Source organism: Camelina sativa, chromosome 16, assembly GCF_000633955.1.
Source record: "Camelina sativa cultivar DH55 chromosome 16, Cs, whole genome shotgun sequence".
NCBI lineage: Eukaryota > Viridiplantae > Streptophyta > Magnoliopsida > Brassicales > Brassicaceae > Camelina > Camelina sativa.
In genome coordinates this window covers 27,713,078-27,737,208 of record NC_025700.1, presented here as the reverse complement: position 1 = coordinate 27,737,208, position 24,131 = coordinate 27,713,078, and the positions used below count along the sequence as shown (strand labels likewise).

Below are 24,131 nucleotides of genomic sequence, written 5' to 3'. Positions count from 1 at the left end.
CAGTATGGAGATAGTCCAAAAAGATATGTATCTTTTCAAATATCAATTCATAAGAGTTAATGCAATCCATTGTTGTTTGTAAAATTAATCTACAATTAAGTCTCTACAATACATATATCTACTACAATTCAGGACACCGGTTTACTCTTACGTCAGACAAATAACTAATTAAATATCTGATAGTCACATAATTAAATCACAAGAAAAATTATTAAAAATACTTTCCAAAATGTAAACCTGTTTACTTTGACATATAGGTAAGACTATTAGTTATGACTTAAAATATTAACTATTATATTTTTCTTGTAAGAAATGAATTCATATCCTAATAAATACATGTAGAGAGTGTATACATAATTACATAGAGGCTACAATGTGGGCGTAACACAGCACAACCCACTACACACAAAAAAAAAAAACATAGTAATTATAAAAGCAAAAAGGAGAGAAATATTCAAAGATGAATACCATAAAGTTTGTTGTACTTCTCTTGATTGGAGTTGTGTGTGCGAGTGTTGGTGCAATTAGGCAGCTCCAAGAAGGATCCAAAGAGACCGAATTAAACATCTCTATTCCCAATACTGGCACTACCAACGGCGTTGGAGCTGAGCTTACTGTTATTGTTTACAGCAGCGCTACCGGTTATGGAAATGGCAACGCTGATGCTAATAAGGATCCCAAAGGTCCCAGAGGCAGTGGAAATGGAACTGGCATCGGCACTACTAGCNTTAAAAACCCAAATTTCTCATATCTGAATCTGGGTTTCTCAAAAGGGTAAGTTTTTTTTTCAGTTCAAATCTCACCTTTTAACCTTAGATGAGTTTATATGATCGTAATTATGTAGTGAGTAGGTCTTGTGCAACTGATCCTGCTAATGATTAGGAGATTCTTGGGACTTTTTGCAAAGATCGGAGCTTCTGACCTCTTAAAGTGTCCTGAGATGAGATTAGGGTTTGAATCTGAATTTATTACTGGAGCTTAGAATCTACTATCTTATACATCATTCGTTGAAGCTTCTGTCTTTTGCTTTAATGGAGTTGTTGCTTTTCTCTGTTTTTGTTTTTATGGGGCAGATAAGGGCATTTTCTTCATTGATATGGTTAAGAAATGTTAGCTGCGTATCCTTCGGGAACTATCAACAAATTCCATATTCCTTTTTGCGATTTCAAAACTACGGTTTTTGGTCCTTTGATTAGCTCTTCTGTCTCTCCAATATCAAGAGTTCCTTGGAACAATGTAGAGTGTCATCATCATTCATCTTTCTCACCAAAAGGCCAAATTCATCATCCAAGGAAATGGATGGTTAGTGATTTTGAATGTTTCTGTCTCTTGATTACAAATCTTACATCCATATATATAGAGAGAGATAAGCTTTTTGTTTTTTTTTTTCCATCTAGATTTGTCGCTCCCGCAACAACTCGGATGATGAGTACCGTTCATCACGCAACATAGCTTTAAGTCTTTTAAGACGTTACAGGACCGTGATTGAACGCGGTGAAGGAGAAACCTTAAAAGTAATTTCCCTCTTTTTTTCTTGCTCAAGTCTTTTGCATTATTTTCCATCATCATCATTCATTTTTTTTATTATGTATCTTAAGGAATTCATTTCCGCTGGTGTGAATGCATATGCGCTCGGCTGCACAGATGAAGATTTGAGAAAAGAACTAATTGCTATGAAAGAATCGGGCTTAGAGATTGGACGACTGGAGAGTTACCATGGAAGCACACAGACTAAATCCAAGATTTCGCTGTCCGAGGTTAGTTAGTTAGTTACTACTAACTTGTGATATCATCAGTTAATAATATGAGCCAAGTTGTATTGGATTTTAGCTCTACCATATCAATTTGAGCTGACGGTTTTAATTTCACAGGTAGACGAATGCATATTGTGGCTTAGCATTGTATTCATCACGATCTTGTGTACGCCGCAACCAACTGTCGTGAGATGGTCATCGACTCCTTCAGTTTCCGATGAAATTCTAACCAAATGGAGAGGATTTTGCGCAGTTATAGCCAATGCATACTATATTAGAGAAATGGCATGGTAAGATCAACTTATTCGGCTTTGGTTCGGTTCTGTTTTTTTTATTTTTCTTCACTCTACAAATGAAATGCTTGTAAAGATTATGTGTATTTATGAAATTGCCATCATCGAACCATCGGGTGAGTGTAGGCTGCCAGTGAAGACTCTTCAGTTAGAGCAGATGGCGGTTACGGGACAAACAGAGGAGCCGTCGGTTGTGGCCAGCCGAATGCGGCTGGTCTTTAGCACCCTCGAGGTTAGTCTCATTGTTTTCTTTCTTAGAATTGTTAAATTGAATTCGCCATCAAGCAAGAGTCACAACATCCTCGGATTGTTACGTCTTTTGAAATCGATTCTTTGTTCATCGTATATATGTAGGTCGTGAGTCCTCAATGGCCACGGGTTTAAATATGGTGTTCTGCATATTGCAATAGGGGGTGATAACTTATAAGGTATCTTTATTTTGTTCTTTGAATCTTCGTTTCGCTAAAATTGTTAATTCGTGATATTGTATATTGTTGTAAGATTTGCCCAAAAAAAAAAAAAAAAAAGTATATTGTTGTAAGATATATATACTTCATATAGTTAAACCTCAGATTTACGATATTATTATTTTTCTCTATCCCTTTCTAAACATGATGTTCTACTTCACTTTGGAAAAAATTATTTCAATTTTGTTAGATCTGAATTCAGATATACCATTGTGTACTCTAGTGAGAGAAAACATTTGTAAATAGCCCAAACAAGCTTTGCGAAAACACAACGGTTAAACAGTGTACTATTTTTTTCTTCTGCATATTTTAACGTTTAAAAAATGCAATGCCGCAACTGTTTGGCATCCAGAAATTTATTTATTTCTTTCTTTTGCATTTTTATATATTTCAAAAGTTATTTAACTATGCCAGAATATAACTGTAAAAACGAAACATTACACAACACGAGCATGATATTAAAGAGATGATCACCCAATGATAAGAATGTTATAAATCGAAGCTGACGTTAAGGACACGCACACACATAAGACTAGATACCATGTAAACGTTAAGAATGGCCAGTGCCGCTTCCGCTACCGCTGCCACTACCGCTGCCGCTTCCGCTAGCACCAATACCACCACCGCCTCCACCTCCACCTCCACCACCGCCACCGCCGCCTCCACCACTTACACTTATGTACACACCAGGGCCCATAGCGGTTCCACTTCCGCTGCCACTACCACTTCCGCTTCCGCTGCTGCTACCACTACTACCATCACCGCCACCACCACCGCCACTACCTTGACCACTGCCGCCACCACCTCCGCTTGCCGAATACTCGCCAGTGCTACTGACACTACCATTACCGCTTCCATAACCCATACCGCTACCACTTCCGTTAAAATAACTACCAGTACTACCGCCAGAACCGCCACCGGCTCCACCTCCGCCTCCACCACCACCGCCACCTCCAACTTCTACGCCTCCGAGACAGTCGGCACGTCCATTCCCATTCCCGTTTCCATTCGCATCTCCGTTGCCGTTCGCTCTATCGTTGGTTCCGTTGTCCGTACCACCTTCAACGGTAGCTCCTCCGCCACCACCTCCACCCCCACCAGCGGCACAATTAGGCTCAACTTCTAATAAATGTTTGTCCATGAATTTGGTATATTCAGGGAGATGCCTTGCGGCATTGGCACACACAACTCCTACGAAAACCACCACAAGCAACTTAGTGATCATTTCCATCTTTCTTGTTTCTTTATATAATTGGGATTCTGAAATGTATTTTTTTCTTTTTATTTTTATTCTTGTGAGTTATTTTACAGCATCATTGGCTATATATACCGTCACACACATACATACATTCACATGTATACTATATATACGTGTTTGTGTTTGTCACTTGTTACAAAGAAATGAATAAATGCGAAAGAGATTTGAAGTTAATTGGTTAGCTGAATTACTTGAATACATTTAACCTTGACATAATCGACAATTTCAATATCTTATGGTGATAAATGATGACTGCAGTAGTATTCATGTTTTTTACGTAATGTTCTCAAATAAGATATTTTAGTAAACGGTAAACCATATGATATCGATCGTAATTGTATTTGGAAAATAGTATACATGTCGACATTTAGGGTTCGTTATGTTAATCAGCAATCTGAGCTTTAGGTCCGCACAATTTTCTGAGCTAGGATTAGTCTTTTCTCATATGTAGAACTTGTAATATCAATTGAACTAAGCATTCTTGGATATATTTATATGAGAACCATCCTAAAATGTATAGTTATACTTATACACATGATCAATGGATTCAAACGTCCATATATAATAGTCACGCTCGAGGGCCATCAATCGTAATATTGGATGTTGTAAACAAATATTTATAATTAATTTAGATAAATCATGTCTCAAAATTTTTTATACATGTATGTTTCTAGATACATATTTCAACATTTGTAAATATTCTTCAAAGGAAAATGCTAGAACTGGATATAGAATAATATACAATTAACCAAACGCAAGTCACCGTGGCATATTTATAACATAAACAATATCATTAAGATATACAAATCATTTGAGAAATTTGCAAAGATAATTGTTAAGTGAAATTAATTTATGGTACTTATGAAAAGTAAGAAAAAAAATGTATATTTTAAGATCGCAATGTTTTACATCGTAGTACATACATACTGCAGTATGGAGATAGTCCAAAAAGATATGTATCTTTTCAAATATCAATTCATAAGAGTTAATGCAATCCATTGTTGTTTGTAAAATTAATCTACAATTAAGTCTCTACAATACATATATCTACTACAATTCAGGACACCGGTTTACTCTTACGTCAGACAAATAACTAATTAAATATCTGATAGTCACATAATTAAATCACAAGAAAAATTATTAAAAATACTTTCCAAAATGTAAACCTGTTTACTTTGACATATAGGTAAGACTATTAGTTATGACTTAAAATATTAACTATTATATTTTTCTTGTAAGAAATGAATTCATATCCTAATAAATACATGTAGAGAGTGTATACATAATTACATAGAGGCTACAATGTGGGCGTAACACAGCACAACCCACTACACACAAAAAAAAAAAACATAGTAATTATAAAAGCAAAAAGGAGAGAAATATTCAAAGATGAATACCATAAAGTTTGTTGTACTTCTCTTGATTGGAGTTGTGTGTGCGAGTGTTGGTGCAATTAGGCAGCTCCAAGAAGGATCCAAAGAGACCGAATTAAACATCTCTATTCCCAATACTGGCACTACCAACGGCGTTGGAGCTGAGCTTACTGTTATTGTTTACAGCAGCGCTACCGGTTATGGAAATGGCAACGCTGATGCTAATAAGGATCCCAAAGGTCCCAGAGGCAGTGGAAATGGAACTGGCATCGGCACTACTAGCGGATATGTCATCGCGGAGGGTCCCAACGCAAAAGCTTATTCTAGAAGTGTTGCTTACGGCCGAGGCCGTGGTCGTGCTGCAGCAGCTCCTAATGGCGCCACCGGCAGTGGAGACGGTTCCGGAGGTGGCACCACAGTTGCTTATGGCAGTACGGGGCCTCCACCGTGAGGTGATCATGATCGTAGCTTCGCAAATTTATATTAATACTCTACAAACCCAACAATCTCTTTTGTATTCATAAATAAAACTAGAGATTGTCGACACCTATATAAATTATAGATGCTAAAAAAAAAAATTATAAATGCTACTCTTTGTGTGTGATGTCTAATTTTAAATAAAACAAATACAATAATTACGACTTTAATAATCTTCGTAAATGTTGTCAGAAAATAGTAATAATTTATCAAATTGAAGATGCAAGGTAAGGCTAATCGATCTTTGTTAATTCAGCTTTAACAAGGGAGACTCTTGCAGTCTTGCTTTGTGGTCAACTCTCTCCTTGGCCAAGAACATGGGTTTGCAACACTTACAGGTGTCTAAGTTGACTCACACTTCCTCATTGCTATCGTCAGCTGATCCGGAGAGAATCACGATGTCTTAGTCGATCTGAACCATGACATAACGACCTCTATTCTTCGATTTCCTTTAAACGGTTTATTCGGTTAATTCATTGACGAAAACTACTCTGTTGTCGCTTGAAAACTTTCTCCAATTTTTGGAGCGGAACCTCTAATTTAATATAAATAAGTCTAACAGAATTTTTTTTGAATAAAAGTATTACATGCTTGATGCTTCGATTACAAAGGGATAAAGTTTTAAATAAAACGAGTTTGAAAAGTAATAAAACAACTGTTTTTGGCAATATAAACATTTTATGGCATATATATCCGACGTCGAGGACCTATCATTTTAACTTTTAAGGGCGACTCATCCTCAAAGTAGGTGTATTGATGCATCCTCATATAATATAAGTAGAACGTGGGCTTTAACAATGTTTGGGCCAGGCCTCACAGTTCAATCAGATTACATTAAACATTTTTTTATTACATAGGCCCAAAAAAAGTTAAGACACTTTTTGATTAAACGCAGATAACCTAGCGTTTTTTTTTATTTTATTTTTATCTTTGTTTCTGTCTTTCTGCAGCTCATCAATGGCGGAACTCATCGTCGGCTTATCTATGGCAGATTGTCTAAGATAGGTGATGATTGGAAGAGAACCGAAAAAACGTTCGGTTATACCTTTTCCGAACCGAACCGAACTAAAAACCGAAATCGCTAATTATTTTTGCCGATCGGTTCACGCTGTCTCTCAGATTCGGTGCCGAAAACCAAATAAATCGGTTCTTTCGGTTCGGTTTTCTTGGTTCTTACCGAACGTTGAATTTCGAATTATGTTTAAAAACATATGATAAAAACAAACAAAACCGCTACAAATTTTTTAATATATTGACATTTCTTATAAACTACTAGTAAAATACTTTATTATCTATAATAAGACAAAAAAAATTATTCAACATAAGATTCGTCGGTGCATAGCACGTGTTTATATGTTTTATTCAACCATAGCTAACATTGGCAAACCTTCCCAAAGTCAATTTTACAATTCCATTTATTCATTTAGTTCATAAGAAAATTTTCATTATCGTAATGGATTGTATTTATCACCCAAATTCAAAATCGGTAGAGTAAATGCTGTGAGCAAAGAAGAAATTATACGAGAGTATAATGTATATTCTCTTGAAACTATTGTAATGTATTATTAAGACTATTGAAATTTGAAAGAACAAGAAAAAAACTATTTTAATTTTGATTTTATATGTAACGTATGTTTTTTTTATTTTTACCTTTTTCAGATATATTCTCTTTTCATAAATATATAGATATATTGGATATATGTGACTCTGAAGATTATAGCAAAAAAAACAAAAAAAATTGTATTGGATATCGCGATCTATCCATAATACTTGGTTAGAAAAAACTGCGATTGATTTTGGCAAGAGGTGTTGAGATATTGTAGTATCATGCTGACATCTTGGTATGACCGGTAGTTGTTATTTGACTTGTGCATTTAAGCATGTCTATATTTCTTGTAAGAAATTTTCACGTATCCTAATCAATGCATGCGTATCGAGTGTATGTATATATAGAGGCTATGATTTGCNTGCCAGAATATAACTGTAAAAACGAAACATTACACAACACGAGCATGATATTAAAGAGATGATCACCCAATGATAAGAATGTTATAAATCGAAGCTGACGTTAAGGACACGCACACACATAAGACTAGATACCATGTAAACGTTAAGAATGGCCAGTGCCGCTTCCGCTACCGCTGCCACTACCGCTGCCGCTTCCGCTAGCACCAATACCACCACCGCCTCCANATTTCTTGTAAGAAATTTTCACGTATCCTAATCAATGCATGCGTATCGAGTGTATGTATATATAGAGGCTATGATTTGCTTAGAAGAACACAACACACAATTTCATCAAACAAAAATACATAAAATGAATGCCACAAAGTTTTCTGTGCTTCTCGTGATTGGCATTTTGTTTGCCATTGTCACGGCAAGGCAGGTTGAAGAAGTCTCCAAAGAGAACAAATTAGGCACTTCTGCTCCAAAAACTGCTACCAAAGGTATTGGAGCTGAGCTTTCTGTTGATGTCCGAACTGGTAGCACCTCTACGGGAAGTGGCTTTGCCAGTGTTACTAAGAGTCCCAAAGGTCCAAGCGCCTTTTCGAGTGGAACTGGCTTCACAACTACCAACGGAGCTGTCTCTGCTCAGGGTCGCAACGCAGCCGCTTCTTCTTCCAGTGGTTCTAACGCTCAAGGCAATGCTGCAGCTGCAGCAAATCGAAATGGTGCTGCTGCCCGTGGAGACGGTTCTGCAGCTTCCGCTTCCACTGCGAGTGGACGCACCACTGACAAGAAGAAGAAGAAGAAGTGCCCCAAAGGAAAAAAACGATGTTGATCGTGAGGTGATCTCATCATGCTTATTGCTCAAACCTATCTTATATATATATATATACTAAAAACTCACAATCTCTTTTGTATTCATAAATAAAACCAGAGATTGTCACCTTTAATTATTATCGAATGCCATCTCTTTCTGTGTAATGTCTATCTTATAAATAAAACAGATGCAATAATTATTATCAATCTTCTTTAACAATTTTTATATACACATGCATAGTGCCATGCATGCCAACACACTAAGAGGCCCAAGATTGTTTCAGTACTGATCTAGAATGAATATCAAGAGATACAAATATAAATTAGTTACTGATCATTAATTTAAGTAATTCTACGACTGAGCTTACTTCCATCCTAATTTGACCAAAAAAAAGTTTAGCTAGCACGGTAGTGATTCATTGAGCATGAAAGATTTGACTGGAGAAGTAAGTTAAATTGAAATGGATCTTTCATAAGGATCTCTGACGAGGCAAGAATTTGATTCATGAAAGAAAAAAAAATGAGATCAGTGAAACAGGAGATTAATTCAAATGATCGATATACGCGACTAGAACCAAAGGAACTTGGTGGTTCTGCAAAATTGAAGTGCTAGGTAAGGTGAAGCAGATGTTGTCACATAGCTAGAGACTTGAGACATATGATGTTCTTAACATGTCAGATGGAACACATAAATGATTTTGAGGCATTTGTTACAGGACGAGCTTATCGTATATATGACGCAAAGACCAAACTAGGAGTTTAAAGACAGTGCTAATTGGCTCAGATCTCGTTTGGAGGTGACTAATAGAATCAAAATAACTTCAAACCATACTCATGGTGGACAAGATTTTGAATAACGTCTGGTATGTGGCTAATTAATCACTTAAGATCGATCTCTACATGTACTCATGAGTCATGGCCCCTGTGCTTTATGTCATAGACGTGAGAATTAATGGTAGTGGTACGTTCAATTAACACTAAGTGGAACTTGGCTAAGTGGCCTTTCTTTAGGATGATCATTGTCTGAAACAAAAGATGACACATCATTGTAGCAGAATAATAGGCTATACAAGTGACAAGAAGATAAAACACTTACTGGCAAAGGCCAAAGAGCTAGGCAATGGCCTTATAGGCAACATTTTTGGTTGAATTGGTTAAGCGTTTATTGTGGAGAATTCATGTGATGTTGTTACCTTGTGTTCATGGATTTAAAATCTTAAAATATATAGTGTTTTTAAAATGTAGATAATGATTACAATAATCTTTTGAACATTTTTTAAATGAATTCCTAAATAATTTAATTTTTGTACTCTTTCATTAGGAATTTAATAACTTGATTTTGTTTCACACAGATTTGTTGTATTCTAAAAAAAAATTAAATGATGTGTTTGGTATATAAAAATATGGTTTCAGCAAAATTAAGTGTTCGATATTTTTATTTTCTACCAAACTAGTATAACTTCGTAATTTAAACCATTTGATTATAAACACATCCTCACATTCAATGGTAAAGATATTAACTGATTCAGATTATCTTAACAATATGGTTTGTAAATAAAATTATCCACGCAATTTTTAGAAAATGGTCTTAGGCATCCGAATGTGTTGGCACCGGCACCATGCATATTTACTTACATCTAAGAAGATTAATATATGGTCGTAGTTATTGCATTTTTCTTATTTATAAAATAGGCATTACACAGAAGAGTAGCATTAATTTGATAATAATTAAAGGTGACAATCTCTGGTTTTATTTATGAATACAAAAGAGATTGTGAGTTTGTAGAATATATATAAAGAGAGGTTTGAGCAATAAGCATGATGAGATCACCTCAAGCTCAGTTCTTTTTATCTTTGCCGTCCTTCTTCTTCTTCTTCTTCTTCTTCTTCTTCTTCTTCTTCTTCTTGTCGGTGGTGCGGCCCCTCGCAGTGGAAGCCGAACCTGCGGAACCGTCTCCACGGGCAGCAGCACCATTGCGATTTGCTGCAGCTGCAGCATTGCCTTGAGCGCTAGAACCACTGGAAGAAGCAGCGTCTGCGTTGCGACCCTGAGCAGAGACAGCTCCGCTGGTACCTGTGTAGCCACTTCCGTATGAATCGGCGCGTGGACCTTTGGGACTCCTAGTAGCACTAGCATAGCTAAAGCCACTACTGTCGCTTCTAGTTCCGGCCACAACAGAAAGCTCAGCTCCAATGCCTTTGCTAGCAGTTTTTGACATAGATGTCCCTAATTTGGTCTCTTTGGAGACTTTTTCGACCGGCCTTGCGGTGACAATGGCAAACAGAACGCCAATCACGAGAAGCACAGAAAACTTTGTGGCATTCATCTTTTAAATTTATTATAGGTTTTGTATTAAACTGTGTGTTTGTGTTCTTCTTCCCAAATCATATATAGCCTCTATATATATATATACACACACACTCGATACATTTGTATTTATTTGGATACGTGAGAATTTCTTACAAGAAATATACATGCTTAAATGGATTAGTAAAATTACAACTAATAGTCATACTAAGATGTCAACATGGTAGTATGATACTATCTTAACACCTCTTGTCAAAATCAATCTCGATTTTATCTAACCAGCTTATAAATGCGATATCTAATCAATGCTATAATTTTTTTTTAGTCTTTTTTTAAAAAATTATTAGTTTCTTATCTATAGAGTAATTAATACTCTTTTGTATAATATTGCAAAAAGAAATAGTATCTAATTTATTATGTTCCTAGCTACAGCATAGACATATATATCCACAGCTAGCTCGATCCATGACCACTTCCGTATCTTTTTTCTTTTCCTTTGAGTTTGGTTAAGCTAACATTGACACAAACATAAACAAACATATTGTTATAAATAAATGGCTAGATCCGCCATTCTTATCCAAACATCATACACAAAAACATATTGTTATAAAGATTCAAGATAGAAACCTAGTGTCTCGAAATACCATAGGTACGTTGTAACATCCCGAATTTTTTAATTGGGAATTGGGCCGGTTTGTTTCATTTCAAGCCCATTAAGAACCAAGTGAGCAAAATACAAAACGACAAGGGTTTATGTGTGTCGAAGTATGTGCGTATAATACATGGATGTATCTCCTTCTTCATTTGCGACGGAGAGGAAACGCAAACCTAAACCTAAGTTGATAAGATTGTGTTGCAGTCGCCGTTGCTAAGGTATCAAGCCGTGGTCCTCGCTGTTGTGTAGTGAGTCTCGTGGAGGAGAAGCGTACAGACTCATCGTTCTCGCTTGTCACTGTCGATCACCACGTACCATTGGTCACTCAAGCACCGTGTTTCACCGGAGATGTCAGCCGCTGTCACCGGAGCATCCGTAGTCATCGTCGAGGCCGTATGAGTAAGGGAACCCTAGATTGTTTTGTAACTTGCGCAGAAGGTTTCTAGCTTTGACTTATGATTTGTTGTTGTTGTTGTTTCATGGTTGAGCCATGAGGACCTAACCGATGTAAGCTCGAATGGTTGTGTCGAAGTCAAGCCGCCGATCAGATCTGTCGAGAGTAATTGTCGAGAAAGGTAAACGGCGAAGCTTAGTCTCGTGCGTGTTTGTGTTGTGTTGTTTTGTTGATTATTGAACCAAAGCCTAAACCGAACTAAACCATAGTTGTGTATCAAGTACGGAACCGTAAAGCTTAATTGTTGTTGACTTGTGGTCACGTGAAGTGGTGGTGATTCGTGGTATAATTTGGTTTGATTTGGAAGTGTTGATTGAACCAAAATCAATTATGTGCTCGCAAAGCTGAACGTGGGTTTACTAAATTATTAGATTTTGGTTTGATTTAATTATTAAGCTAAATCTTGTTAATTTATTTGGAGACATTGGTTTGGGTTGGTTTAATGGGTTAAATCATGGATATTGATTTTTGTATATTATTGGGACATAATATTTGACCGGTAATGCTAAACCGTTGCATACCGAGGTTGTTGTTAAAGCGGAATTTATTGTTGCAAGTGCTAAGCCGAAGATGCGATTCGTATGGCTAAGGTGAGGACTAGTTAGTGTCTTCTACATATTCAAATGTGTTTGGATAGTTACTTAGTTTAAGGTTAAGTTGAGTATACCTATATGTTATATAGTATATAAGTAACGTATATTTGAATGAGTGTATATCTTATTTATATGTATATAAATATATATTTATTATATTATATAAGAACTAGTATAAATATGAGATTAGAAAATGAATTTTTGTTGATTGATATTGATGTGGTTGTGTGAATGCATGTTGTTGTGGTAAAATAAGTGTTTGTGTGTGAGGAGATAGGTGCCAAGGGCACGTAGATGCGGTGAGCCGCAGAGAGTCATGCAAGGAGAGATCCTTGTAGTTGTGTGGTGGTCTACGGGCGCGGAATGCGGGTAGATCAGGATTGGCTAACAAGCCAACGCGTTGTTATACGTGGAGGAAGTACGAGAAGCACGAGGAATCCGGATACGCAAGTAAAAATGTGCAGGAAGAAGTGCGAAAGCATGAGGAATCCGGTAATGCACAACGTGTGCGAAAGCATGAGGAATCCGGTAATGTACGGGTTGGCATGTTTTGACACGTGGTATCATGGGACATAGTCTCATTTGTGTGATGTGTGCATATGTTTGTTTGTCACAGGTTTTAGGACACAATGATTGCTGCTTGTTTTAGGTTTAGACTTTGTGATTGTCTAAGCGTGTTTGGATGTGGAGACTTCGGGAGCTCTGATGCTTTCTCTCACTGGATAATTATCAATTGCTCATTCCTCTCTCTTTTGCAGGTTCGTTAAGTTAAGAGTTCGTTTTACATTGTTAGCTGGTGGTTTTGCATTTAAAGAGCGTTTTTGGCCGGGCCAGGGAATCAACCCGTTAACTAGTTTTGGGTATCGAGTTCAGGTATTACATACGTACGTTTGTATTTGTTAGGGCACGCCGCACGCCTGTATATCTTGCAAGAGAAATACATACTTAAAAGCGTTATAATTTTATAAGTAGTTGAAAAGAAAAAAAAAAAAAAAGAGGCCATTAGCTAGTTCTTTTACCCATAACTGATAGTCTTACCAAGAAGTCAACTTAGTATATATATAGAAAAGTACCAATGTAAAACATAAACATGATGGTATATTGTGTGATAATGGGGGTTCACGGTATCTTGTATCAGTCAAATAATGTACGGCCATCGAAAATCAACTACTTTATCATAGTTGATTGAGCCATCGAAAATCAACTACTAATGTCTTTTATGTTATGTAACATAAAGATTGAGCTTTATCAGGTAAACTCATCGACGTACGCTTAATTTCTATCAACTGATAAATATCAATATTTTCAACAAGATTCCAATATCTAATTTATATTATGATTCCAATATCTAATTTATATTATGATTTGTAAATTAATTTTATCACTTATAATCTATACTATTAATTGGGAAGCACACTTAAAAATAAAAAAAAATAAAAAAAAGAATATACCATACAATGTCCTTATGTTCAAAAAAATTAGAGAACAAATAAGAAAAACGCCAAGGACAATTAGGTAAATTTTTATAGCCCAGACACGTGGATCTTGGACGATCCGAGATACTTATATTCGGATCCAGTTTAGTTGAGTGTCTCGCCAATCATTTACTGATGTAGCCAATCAGACCAATCGCCTGCAGTATTTTTTTTTTTTTTTTAAAGATTAATCAATACAGTATAAAATAAAGAGATCCTGAAAAACCGCACCAACAAATACACAATCTAGATTAATTACGATATTGTATTACTATTACCGGTGATCAATTAAAACCTTTTAATTATTATTAAATTACAGATATTATCACGAATATGTTTCCAAAAAAAGATTTGCGAGTAATATATTTTACCTAATTTTAGTAACCTTTTCTAATTGATATAACTAAATCTTTCGAATTTCCAAAAATCATAGCAACTAACATTGATAACAACCAAGATCTCTAATATTTAAATCCCTAACAAATTCAATGTTTTTAATATTTTAAACACGATCCTTCATCACACCTATAATTTAGTCAAATTGCAACATTAATGAGATGCGAAATTCATTTGTTTCCATATCAGTGTCTAATTACCGAATTATTAGAAAAATCTATCCAAATAAACTTTCATATTTCTTTATCTAACAATACTCAGAATCTTAGAAGAATATTCCAATATTGAAATTACATTTAACGTACCTACCAAGATAGCTTGGAGATTTATACTTTTCAAACCTAAAAAAGTATATATGAATCCGGCTACTTTTGTTTTTTTTTTGTATAAATAGTGCTGTAAGTAATCCTTATCATCTCCAATTCAACAGAAGCTCTCAAATTTCTTTTACTTCAAAACCGAAATACTCTCAAACAAATTAGAAAAAAACTTTAATTTACTACAATATTTCAACGATAAATTGTAAAAGAAGATGTTCTTTATTATTATTTTTTACAGATTGTCATCTGTTTAGATGTTCTGTTTAATCTTTTTTCTAATTATTTGTTAAATTCTATTTTAATAAGCTAATAAATACGATGTGTTTATGCAGGACTTAAAGATAACATTTTTGTAGAAGCCTACGTAGTTGTCTCCTAATTCAAGGTCAGAAGTTTAACTTTTATATTAGAGAGTATAATAGATGCTAATTTTCAGAAGATATTCTAATGGTGGCCTCAACTTTCATTGAGTATAGGTTGATAGCATAAATGTTGGCAGGTTGCTTCTCTAACAAATAGATGTTGTGTTCAAAGAGTGGTTCTAAACATTTGGTTATTTCTTTCACTTTTCTATTACTTCATGGTTTTATATTATACTGCAGACACAGAATACATCATTTATGTATAAGAAAACTACTGTTATATGAATGAACCTTTTTGTTGAAGACAACATAATAATGACATAATAGTTGAAATATTTTGTATTGTAAATGTTTTTTGTTTTCCGGGTTTTCACAACTTCTCGATTTGGCAGATTCTATCAAGATCATAGTTGGCAGGATTTTTCAATCAATTCTTGGGTTAAAAATCAATTCTCTTTGTTAAAAAGGATAACTTCTATAGTGGACATGATAACTATAATGTTGCCAATGCCAAGATTCGGTAAAGAGAGATTTTTTTTTCTTAGCAGTGTTTCATCAGTAGCCATTGTATATCATTTGCTTTGCCAAAGTTTGATACACTAATGAAGTTAAATTGTTTTTTGAGATGTTTCTGAAACAGGTAGACCACAGATTTAAGAAGGAAAATCTCCATAATAAGACAATTAATTCTGAAAGTGTACCAAGCCTTTATGAGCATCATTTTCTAGATTATTCTATGGAGATTTTTGATTAAGTAGTTTCTGGGATTTTGAGTATTGAGACACTGATATGTCAAATCTATTCCGCTTATGAAGCCAATGAGAAGTTACGAGGATAAATAATACTAACCTCTTCGTATAAGATGGCATGAGCGTGCATATATATGCTTCTCTTACGTACTTTGTTTATATTGTGATTTTCACCATTAAATCTTCGCATTGTTGAATTCATTGTTAATATGTGAAAAAGATAATAAACATGTGGTAGTGAATATTTATTCTTTGATCTTTTAAGTTATACCCACTGGTTTCAAAACTGAAGGAAATTAAATTTCTTTTGGTTTTACTTTTTAATTAGAAAGGTCAAGTAAACCATTTTTTTTCTTTGAACAACAGGTCATGTAAATCATCTATTATACCCTAGCATCACATTTATATTATGCATAGAACCTAGAATCAGATATGCAATAAACATTATCTGGATTGACTAATGCTAACATTTAACATTTAACATTTATCTGGATTGACTAATAAACATTATCAGAATCATGTAAATCATTTTTTTTTTTTGGTCAAAATGCTAACATTTAACTAAGAAGTTAAAAACTAAATCATTTAATTAAGACCTACAACATGGGAATCTAAATGTGTAAGCATGAACTATTATGCATATGATTCTTGGATGTCGTTGATTCAATTATCGTAGAAAAGAAGAACTGATGGTGATAATGATTGTATGCCAAAGCAATATAATCAAGATGTCGAAGTCACGAATTAGATTTCTATGGTGATCATACTTATAATTTTGAGAATAATTTACAGATTACTAAACAATTAAAACCCCACTTGGATCCAAATATATTTATAACCTACTTCGTTAATCTAATTTACATCAACCAGAAAATATGAAAATTGTAAGAACCTGATCAATGATGGCGGGCCTTGCTTTGGGCGGTGGATTGTGAGCTATCGATCTGAATTTGGATCCATTGATTATTTGCAAGAACCTGAAAATATAGTCAAAGCAGACCTGAAAATCTATTTATAAAGCAAGAATATACACTAATACACCTGATAGAAATCCCGAAACCTGATCAAATAAAAAGTATATAAATGTAAATTGTTTACCTTGAAATAGAATAACACATAGTGTTGTACTCCTAAGTAGCACTTAAACCGGTACAGGGACTAGAAACGAGTACAAGTATGGGGACGGGAAACAACAAAATAAAAATTTATAGATACGAAGACGACATGGGTACTTCAACAAGCATATACCTATAAGTTCACATATATAAATATAAACATATATATAGCTTAATTTCAAAATGCCAAAGATAATGAAGTCACTACAAATTTTAAATTTAAACACATAACATAGCTTAGTGATAACTATAAGCTAAAAGTTTGCTTTTTTACTTTATTTATCAAGTGTTTTTGTTAGTCAAAATAATACTTTTAACATTAGAAACCCCATTTAGGACTTAAAAACTAAAAAAAAAACAATTAACAAGACACAACATCATCTTCTACATTTAGATTAGGGTTTTTGTTCAGCCTCCACAGAAGATTAATGTTTTTTTGACAAAACCATTTAGGTTAGTTAGGTTAGTTATAGAACATAACTTGCTACAAACTCAGAGAAGAAGTTTGTAACTTTTTTAGATATCATATACACTAAGTTTTTGCAAGAACTGTCTCGGAAACGTCCTCAAATCACAATTATCCCGTCCCAATGACCAGCCATCCCCGTAGTTCGAAACGTCTGAAAAACGTTTTGATAGCGTTTCCTAGCCGTTTATATCCCCACAACGTTTCCGAGACGGGGACGGTGTACCAAGTTTGGTAGATTCTTGATGAATTTGGATATTGTTTGATGTTTCTATTGGATTTGATGATGTGGTGATGTGGTCGAGGAAGTTTAAAGAAATTGCCTTTGTAAACACTTATTTTTTCTTTTTTTGTTACTGTTTTAGTCGGCCAATCACAAAAAGTGAATTTTTGTTGTTAGAGTTCTTTCGGTGAGTTAAACTTATTGGGCATGGCAAAGTGATTTGATAATCGGGCTGAATCGGATCCAACACATATTTGTTTAGTGGTAGTAACTGTAAAGGTATAGTTAATTACTAATAGATTGAAGCTATAGTTTATAGGACATGTCTATCGAGATGGATTTTTCTAGCTAGAGAATTTAGGTTATCCGGTTTGGGAAGCTTAAATGTTTTGACGGTTTTTATATGGGTAGATAATTCATGGATTTCTAATACGTGGAAAAAATGTGGCACTTATTATACGAAGACTACTGATATACACTACAAAATACTACAACAACCAAACACTTCTTTGTCAAAAATATGTAAATTTCACAAACATAATTCTGATAATTTATCCCCGCATGTACGTGGAGGTCCATATCTAGTTATAAATTAAAATGGAGGCAGTTAAAATATGGTCTTAGGCCTATAATTAAATGGGCTGGCATGGCACTATATATGTGTATATATAAAATTTAAAAGAAGATTAATATGAGGTCGTAATTATTGCATTTGTTTAATTTTTATTTATGTAAAGAAAGCCATTACACAGAACGAGTAGCGTATTACAAACTCATAATAATTAAAGGTGACAATCTCTGGTTTTATTTATGAATACAAAAGAGATTGTGAGTTTTTAGTATATATATATAAGATAGGTTTGAGCAATAAGCATGATGAGATCACCTCACGATCAACATCGTTTTTTTCCTTTGGGGCACTTCTTCTTCTTCTTCTTCTTGTCAGTGGTGCGTCCACTCGCAGTGGAAGCGGAACCTGCGGAACCGTCTCCACGAGCAGCAGCACCATTTTTATTTGCTGCAGCTGCAGAATTGCCTTGAGCGCTAGAACCACTGGAAGAATCAGCGTTTGCGTTGCGACCCCGAGCAGACACAGCTCCGCCGGTACTTGTGAAGCCATTTCCGCCTGAAGAGGCGCTTGGACTTTTGGGACTGTAAGTAGCACCAGAAAAGCTATTTCCCGAAGAGACGCTATCAGTTTGGGTATCAACAGAAAGCTCGGCTCCAATACCTTTGGTAGCAGTTTTCGGAACAGAAGTGCCTAATTTGGTCTCTTTGGAGACTTCTTCAACCTCCCTTGCGGTGACAATGGCAAACAAAACGCCAATCACGAGAAGAACAGAAAACTTTGTGGCATTCATTTTATGTATTTTTTTGTTTGATGAAATTGTGTGTTGTTTGTGGTGCATGACTTGTGTTGTGTTCTTTCTAAATCATAGCTTCTATATATATGCACACAATCGATACGCATGCATTTAATTATTAGGAACGTGAGCATTTCTTACAAGAGATATATACATGCTTAAATGCATTAGTCAAATTACAACTAATAGTCATCTAACAAGATGTCAACGTGATACTATCTTAGCACCTTTTGCCAATATCAATCGCACTTTTTTCTAACCAGCTAATTACTAGTATTATGGATAGATTGTGATATCCGATATTATTTGTTTGTTTGTTAAAATCTGCAGAGTCATGCTTTTTCTGTAAAGAATTAAATAAATAATTATAACATCTAAGATCATAAAAATGTAGAATGATCTTTTCTTTTTCAATAGTCTCAAGTATACTCTTGTGTAATATTGTATTTGTCCACAGCGTTTCTTTTCATGAGTTTGTATTCGGGTGATGATGATTATTACCATTACATGAATAAACGGCATAGTATAATTTTCTAATAGATGATTTAAGATACTTTGGCAGATTACTTGGCAGATATGCGCATATGATTTATAAAATTTTGGTAGTCAGAAAAAAAAGAAATATCCAAAACTATTTGAATCAATATGAAATGTACAACCGATTCATTGGATGAACCACTATAAACCGGACGTGCCTTNTTTTTTTTTTTTTTTTTTTTTTTCTTTATATGGCATTGGGGAATGCCTCACTATGTTATGCTTTAATGTTTGAGATTTCAAAAATCTCTACCATTTTAAAAATCTTTACCTCTGTACATGTTTTGTTGTTGAATGAAATTAAGTGTCTGTCCAAAAAAAAAAAAAGAAAAAAAGAACCACTATAAATCGGACGTCTGTTTTTATTTTTTACTTTTTACTTTTATTCATGTTCGTCAAATTTAATTTGGAAACAGTAATGCGGATCCTTATCATACGCTTTGAGAATTACAACATGATTAATCGCTAACAACTCGAAGTGCAAACGGGATTTGTGGCAACTTACTTACTTCTACACATTTATACTACTTTTAACAAACACTCTTCAATACACTTCCTTAACCACCCCTAATCTTAGTTTAATCTAGACAGTCTCCGTTAAATAGATATTTGTTTTCGTCCGCGCAAATGCCCCACCGTGATATTCGTATCCCGTGTCCTTGTTCATTTATTAATTGTTTTGGCTTAGAACATTAGATAATCGACACAATTTAAAGTTTTGTATATTTGGTTATCGATCGATGATCACACATATATGCATATATAAAGGTTTTATTTATTAGATTTATTTTATTTAGCAAGAGATAATTACACATAAAAAGTAGCATTTCATGATAATTAAAGGTGGCAGTCTCTAGTTTTATTTATGATCACAAAAGAGACTGTGAGTTTGTGTAGAGTATTAATATAGGTATTGAGCAACGAACATCATCATCTCATGCTCAAGGGTGGGTCCTGCCAGACGCATCGCTACTACTACTTCCGGAACCGTAACCTCTGGCGGTGGGACCATCCGGAACTGCTGTAGCATCTTTGGATACTCCAACTTCCTCATTCTCAACTCTTCCAGTGTCACCATTAGACATTTTTGGCAGAACCCGTGATGAATCTCGTGATTTCATCGCCGGTATCGGTAACCCCGGTATTGGTGGTGGAATTGGTAGTGGTGGTAACGGAGGAAACGTAACTTTATCCGTAACTACTTTGGAAACTTCTTCCAGCGGCCTTGCGCCTACGTTTGCACAAACAACTTCAAAGAGCAAAACCATCACAAGAAGCTTCGTGACGAGATTCATTTTTTGGTTAATAATTTGTTTCTAAGATACTTTTGTGTGTTTGTGGTGAGTTTTGTATTCCCAACATCATACCCTATATATGTAGTCACCACACCTAAACACATCTTCACAGTTTTTAATAGGTACGTGTGTGTATTTTTTCTTAATTTAAACAATGAAAGATATAAATGCGAAAGAGATTTGGTTAAATTAGATATTTAAATTACTTGAAAGTGTTTAACCTGACGTATTGGTAAATTCAGTTCATTATAATATCTGATGGTTTCAATTACGTAATGTTTTCAAATCGGATAAATCAGTCAGTCAAGCCATTAAATGAAGATATTACGGCAATTATAAATGTGGAAGAAAAAAAAACTGTTAAATGGGCAATTTATTTTCTTAACATTTTTAGTTGTCTGACCATAGCATTTTATGGATTGTTACAAGCTTTTGGATTGACAAGTTCAGAAATTACAGTATCTTTTTTTTTTTTTTTTTGCTGGATATCCATGCCAAATCGAACCTTTCTTTCTTTTATTAGTATTAATCACAAAGTCCATACGTACTTACTTATATTTCTCTTACATGTGTTTCTTTTTCTTAATTTTCATAAGAATAATAATAATGCATACTATATTCATTTTTCTTCCTTATAGAGGACATTTTTGAAACATTATAGGTTGAAACTTGAAACAGAGAATGGAAAAGAAACATGTAACTAGCAAGAATTTAAGATAATAAGAATAACTATAAATTATAAATTAACTATAAATTATTTGTGTACCGTACCAAAAAAAAAAAACTATATTCAATTCTCTTTAATCTTATAAGAAAAAAATATTATTTTGGATTAATCATAGTAATAGAAAAAACTGATGTTATTACAAAACTATGTGGAACTTGAAATAAGAAGGTTAGTGAAGAGTGTGTATTTTTTGGTAAATTTTACTTTCAAAACAGTTATCAATTGATGTTAATGTAATCTATGTAATAAAACAAAAGATAAAGTCAATTCTATTAATAGCATAAGAATTCCCGTTACGAATTGAACAAGTAAATTTAATGTACTTAAAGAGAGTTTGAGACGCTTTGGTAATTATTCACTATCGTAAAATGACATGGTAAGATTCTATATTTTTTTAAGTTTAAGTAGATATACCAGTCAGTCAGACCATCAACCAAATATTATGGAAATATTAAGAGACGGAATAACATGTTCATCACATTTTTGCAAACTATTGTCCCCTCGAAATTGTAACTCCTTTTCCCTCCATTAATTTTTTTTGTTTGCAGATTGCCATATACATGTGCCTATGTTCACATGGGCCATACACATTCCACAGACCAAAAGTCGTTTAATACGTTTTTTTGTCGTTTAATACTTTAATATGTGTTGATTAACTAACTAACATATGGATTAATTATGCCAAACTATAGCTACAAAATTTACCTAACTGTCAAAATTCTAATTTAATTTAATATCACGTACAGGCATGCATACAGCCCATATGCATTGGTATAGATTGCAAATCTTCACCTATTAATTCTTGGACTTTTTGGCCGAAGCCAATCTGCAAACTCATACAAAGAGAAGAAGGATAGCTTTATATATATATATATATATATATATATATATACGCAGCTTGATTCACTCAATCACTCCTCTCGCCCTGTGAAAACGAAATCCAAATAATATAAGGATTGCTTCATCAAGCTCTTGGGTATAATAGTGGAAGCTAGGCCACTTGGATAGATGAAGATTTGCAATCAATATATACTTTCTCAATAGCATCTACAAGTAATTATTGATTTAACAACGATATAATAATGTTCTTTTATTACCTTTTAAGTTTTCGTGCTTTGGAAAACCTTTTCTAAGAAGTATTAAACTCACTAATATATATATGCTCTACCAATCAAGATTTACAGTGGCCAGGAATTGGTAACGCGTAGAGACACCGATACATCGCTATAAGGACAAACTGTGTGGCCACATGACTATATCATTGCCATAGCATGTCACTGTTATGTTATTTTCATAGCCACGGATTGAAACCTACAATATCGTGGTGGCTTTGTTTGTAGAAAATTCAATAAATTGTCAATCAGTTTTTGCCACATATATATATATATATATATATATATATATTTTGTTTTCATAAGGATAGAAGACACCTATGTGTTTCTCCTATTTTTAGCATAAAAAACATAAAAAATTATTTGGATTTGTATGCAGTTTTCCATTTTTTTTGTTTTAAATCTAAAAGAAGAAAGTGTCTTAAATGGTCATAAATAGCTGAAACATACATGCAAATGCAAGATACCTTTTATTTATTTATTTGATGGTGTAAAAATTTTAATCTGAAATTTGGAATCCATTCAGAAAAGAAAGAAGATATTAAGAAAATCTGGATCAAAATATATATCAAGTCCGTTTAAAAAACTAGATTCGAATCCGAATAACATAAAAATCTGGATCGAATTGTGTCTATACCTTTTTCAAATATTTTTCTTTAGTAATTTGTTGGATATTACTCAAAAGTCTTTTTTTTTTTTGTCAAAAACTCATAAGTCTTTAAAACTACAGAAACAATAAAAAGAGAGACAATTTCGATGCAGACGCAACTAGGACAGATGGCGTGAGTAAAACTTAGAAACAGATAGACAAAATAATATTAAAGAGGTTGTTCTTTTTGCAAGAACTTTGAAATTTTCTCGTCTCCTTAAGTTTTTTTTTTTTGTCTAACATCGTTATTAAACACTTGGAGTGTCTTACAAATAAAGATTACCTTCGAAGTAACAACTACATGATTTGGACTTAACAAATCCCGAATTTTTCATCATAAAGAAAATAATTTAAAATTAAATCAAAATCAAAATTTTTGGTCTAAACCTCATCTGGATATTCAAGAGAGTATTCAGTCAAACATTCAAATAATTTGTGTTAAAGTAAAAAATTTCTGTTATTCAATTATATATATATATATAGATATATTAAAATAATAAAATCCTTAAACTAATAATTTAAAAATCTGTGTTAAAATTCTATGCTATTGAAAACATTTTTAAAGGTTAGTTTTTCCATTTTGATGACTTAAGATTGTAGATTTACTTAATTAAAATATTTATAATCTAAATCTTATCGTTTCGTTTTTAATGAGATGTCGAAAAATTATACGATAAATTATAAAAACTTCATTATATTCACCCGAAATAATATAAAACTCATTAAAATAAAAAAAATTCATAATACAAAATTATATCTAATTTTCAAATATTTAAAATTCATTTTTAATTTTAATTTTATAAATATATTCAACCATATCCGTCCACTCTCAATCTTGCTAAAAAAAATGTCTTGGTCAATAACGTGTGAAGTTCCTAAATTATTAAGAAAATAAACATCAAATTTATAAAAAAAAAAAAAAAAAAAAAAAAAAAAAAAAAAAAAA

At 33.7% G+C, this 24,131-nt stretch overlaps 7 protein-coding genes across 9 annotated transcripts; 3 read left to right on the top strand and 4 right to left on the bottom strand.

Moving 5' to 3' along the window:
• On the top strand, positions 345-5,797 carry LOC104752877 (UPF0540 protein At1g62220-like). 2 transcript variants are annotated; one of them, XM_010475137.2, is made up of 2 exons: positions 345-707; positions 5,409-5,797. In XM_010475137.2, exons 1-2 carry the CDS (start codon positions 461-463, stop codon positions 5,594-5,596), a joined length of 435 nt encoding a protein of 144 aa, XP_010473439.1. In that variant the 5' UTR covers positions 345-460; the 3' UTR covers positions 5,597-5,797. The 2 variants fall into 2 exon arrangements, with proteins under 2 accessions (XP_010473439.1, XP_010473438.1); XM_010475136.2 differs by lacking the exon at positions 345-707 and having other exon boundaries at positions 5,046-5,797.
• On the top strand, positions 729-2,605 carry LOC104752875. 2 transcript variants are annotated; one of them, XM_019238408.1, is made up of 8 exons: positions 729-774; positions 883-951; positions 1,074-1,302; positions 1,398-1,514; positions 1,599-1,757; positions 1,872-2,044; positions 2,174-2,279; positions 2,402-2,605. In XM_019238408.1, exons 3-8 carry the CDS (start codon positions 1,108-1,110, stop codon positions 2,429-2,431), a joined length of 780 nt encoding a protein of 259 aa, XP_019093953.1. In that variant the 5' UTR covers positions 729-774; positions 883-951; positions 1,074-1,107; the 3' UTR covers positions 2,432-2,605. The 2 variants fall into 2 exon arrangements, with proteins under 2 accessions (XP_019093953.1, XP_010473435.1); XM_010475133.2 differs by lacking the exon at positions 883-951.
• On the bottom strand, positions 2,862-3,839 carry LOC104752876 (putative glycine-rich cell wall structural protein 1). Its single transcript, XM_010475135.2, has one exon. The coding sequence runs from the start codon at positions 3,743-3,745 to the stop codon at positions 3,065-3,067; it is 681 nt and encodes a 226-aa protein (XP_010473437.1). The 5' UTR covers positions 3,746-3,839; the 3' UTR covers positions 2,862-3,064.
• On the top strand, positions 7,889-8,592 carry LOC104752874 (UPF0540 protein At1g62060-like). Its single transcript, XM_010475132.2, has one exon. The coding sequence runs from the start codon at positions 7,940-7,942 to the stop codon at positions 8,402-8,404; it is 465 nt and encodes a 154-aa protein (XP_010473434.1). The 5' UTR covers positions 7,889-7,939; the 3' UTR covers positions 8,405-8,592.
• Positions 10,081-10,761, bottom strand: LOC104752873 (UPF0540 protein At1g62060-like). The gene has a single exon (XM_010475131.2). The coding sequence runs from the start codon at positions 10,710-10,712 to the stop codon at positions 10,224-10,226; it is 489 nt and encodes a 162-aa protein (XP_010473433.1). The 5' UTR covers positions 10,713-10,761; the 3' UTR covers positions 10,081-10,223.
• Positions 18,246-18,932, bottom strand: LOC104752872 (UPF0540 protein At1g62060-like). The gene has a single exon (XM_010475130.2). It carries the CDS (start codon positions 18,908-18,910, stop codon positions 18,395-18,397), a length of 516 nt encoding a protein of 171 aa, XP_010473432.1. The 5' UTR covers positions 18,911-18,932; the 3' UTR covers positions 18,246-18,394.
• Positions 20,158-20,754, bottom strand: LOC104752871. Its single transcript, XM_010475129.2, has one exon. It carries the CDS (start codon positions 20,695-20,697, stop codon positions 20,344-20,346), a length of 354 nt encoding a protein of 117 aa, XP_010473431.1. The 5' UTR covers positions 20,698-20,754; the 3' UTR covers positions 20,158-20,343.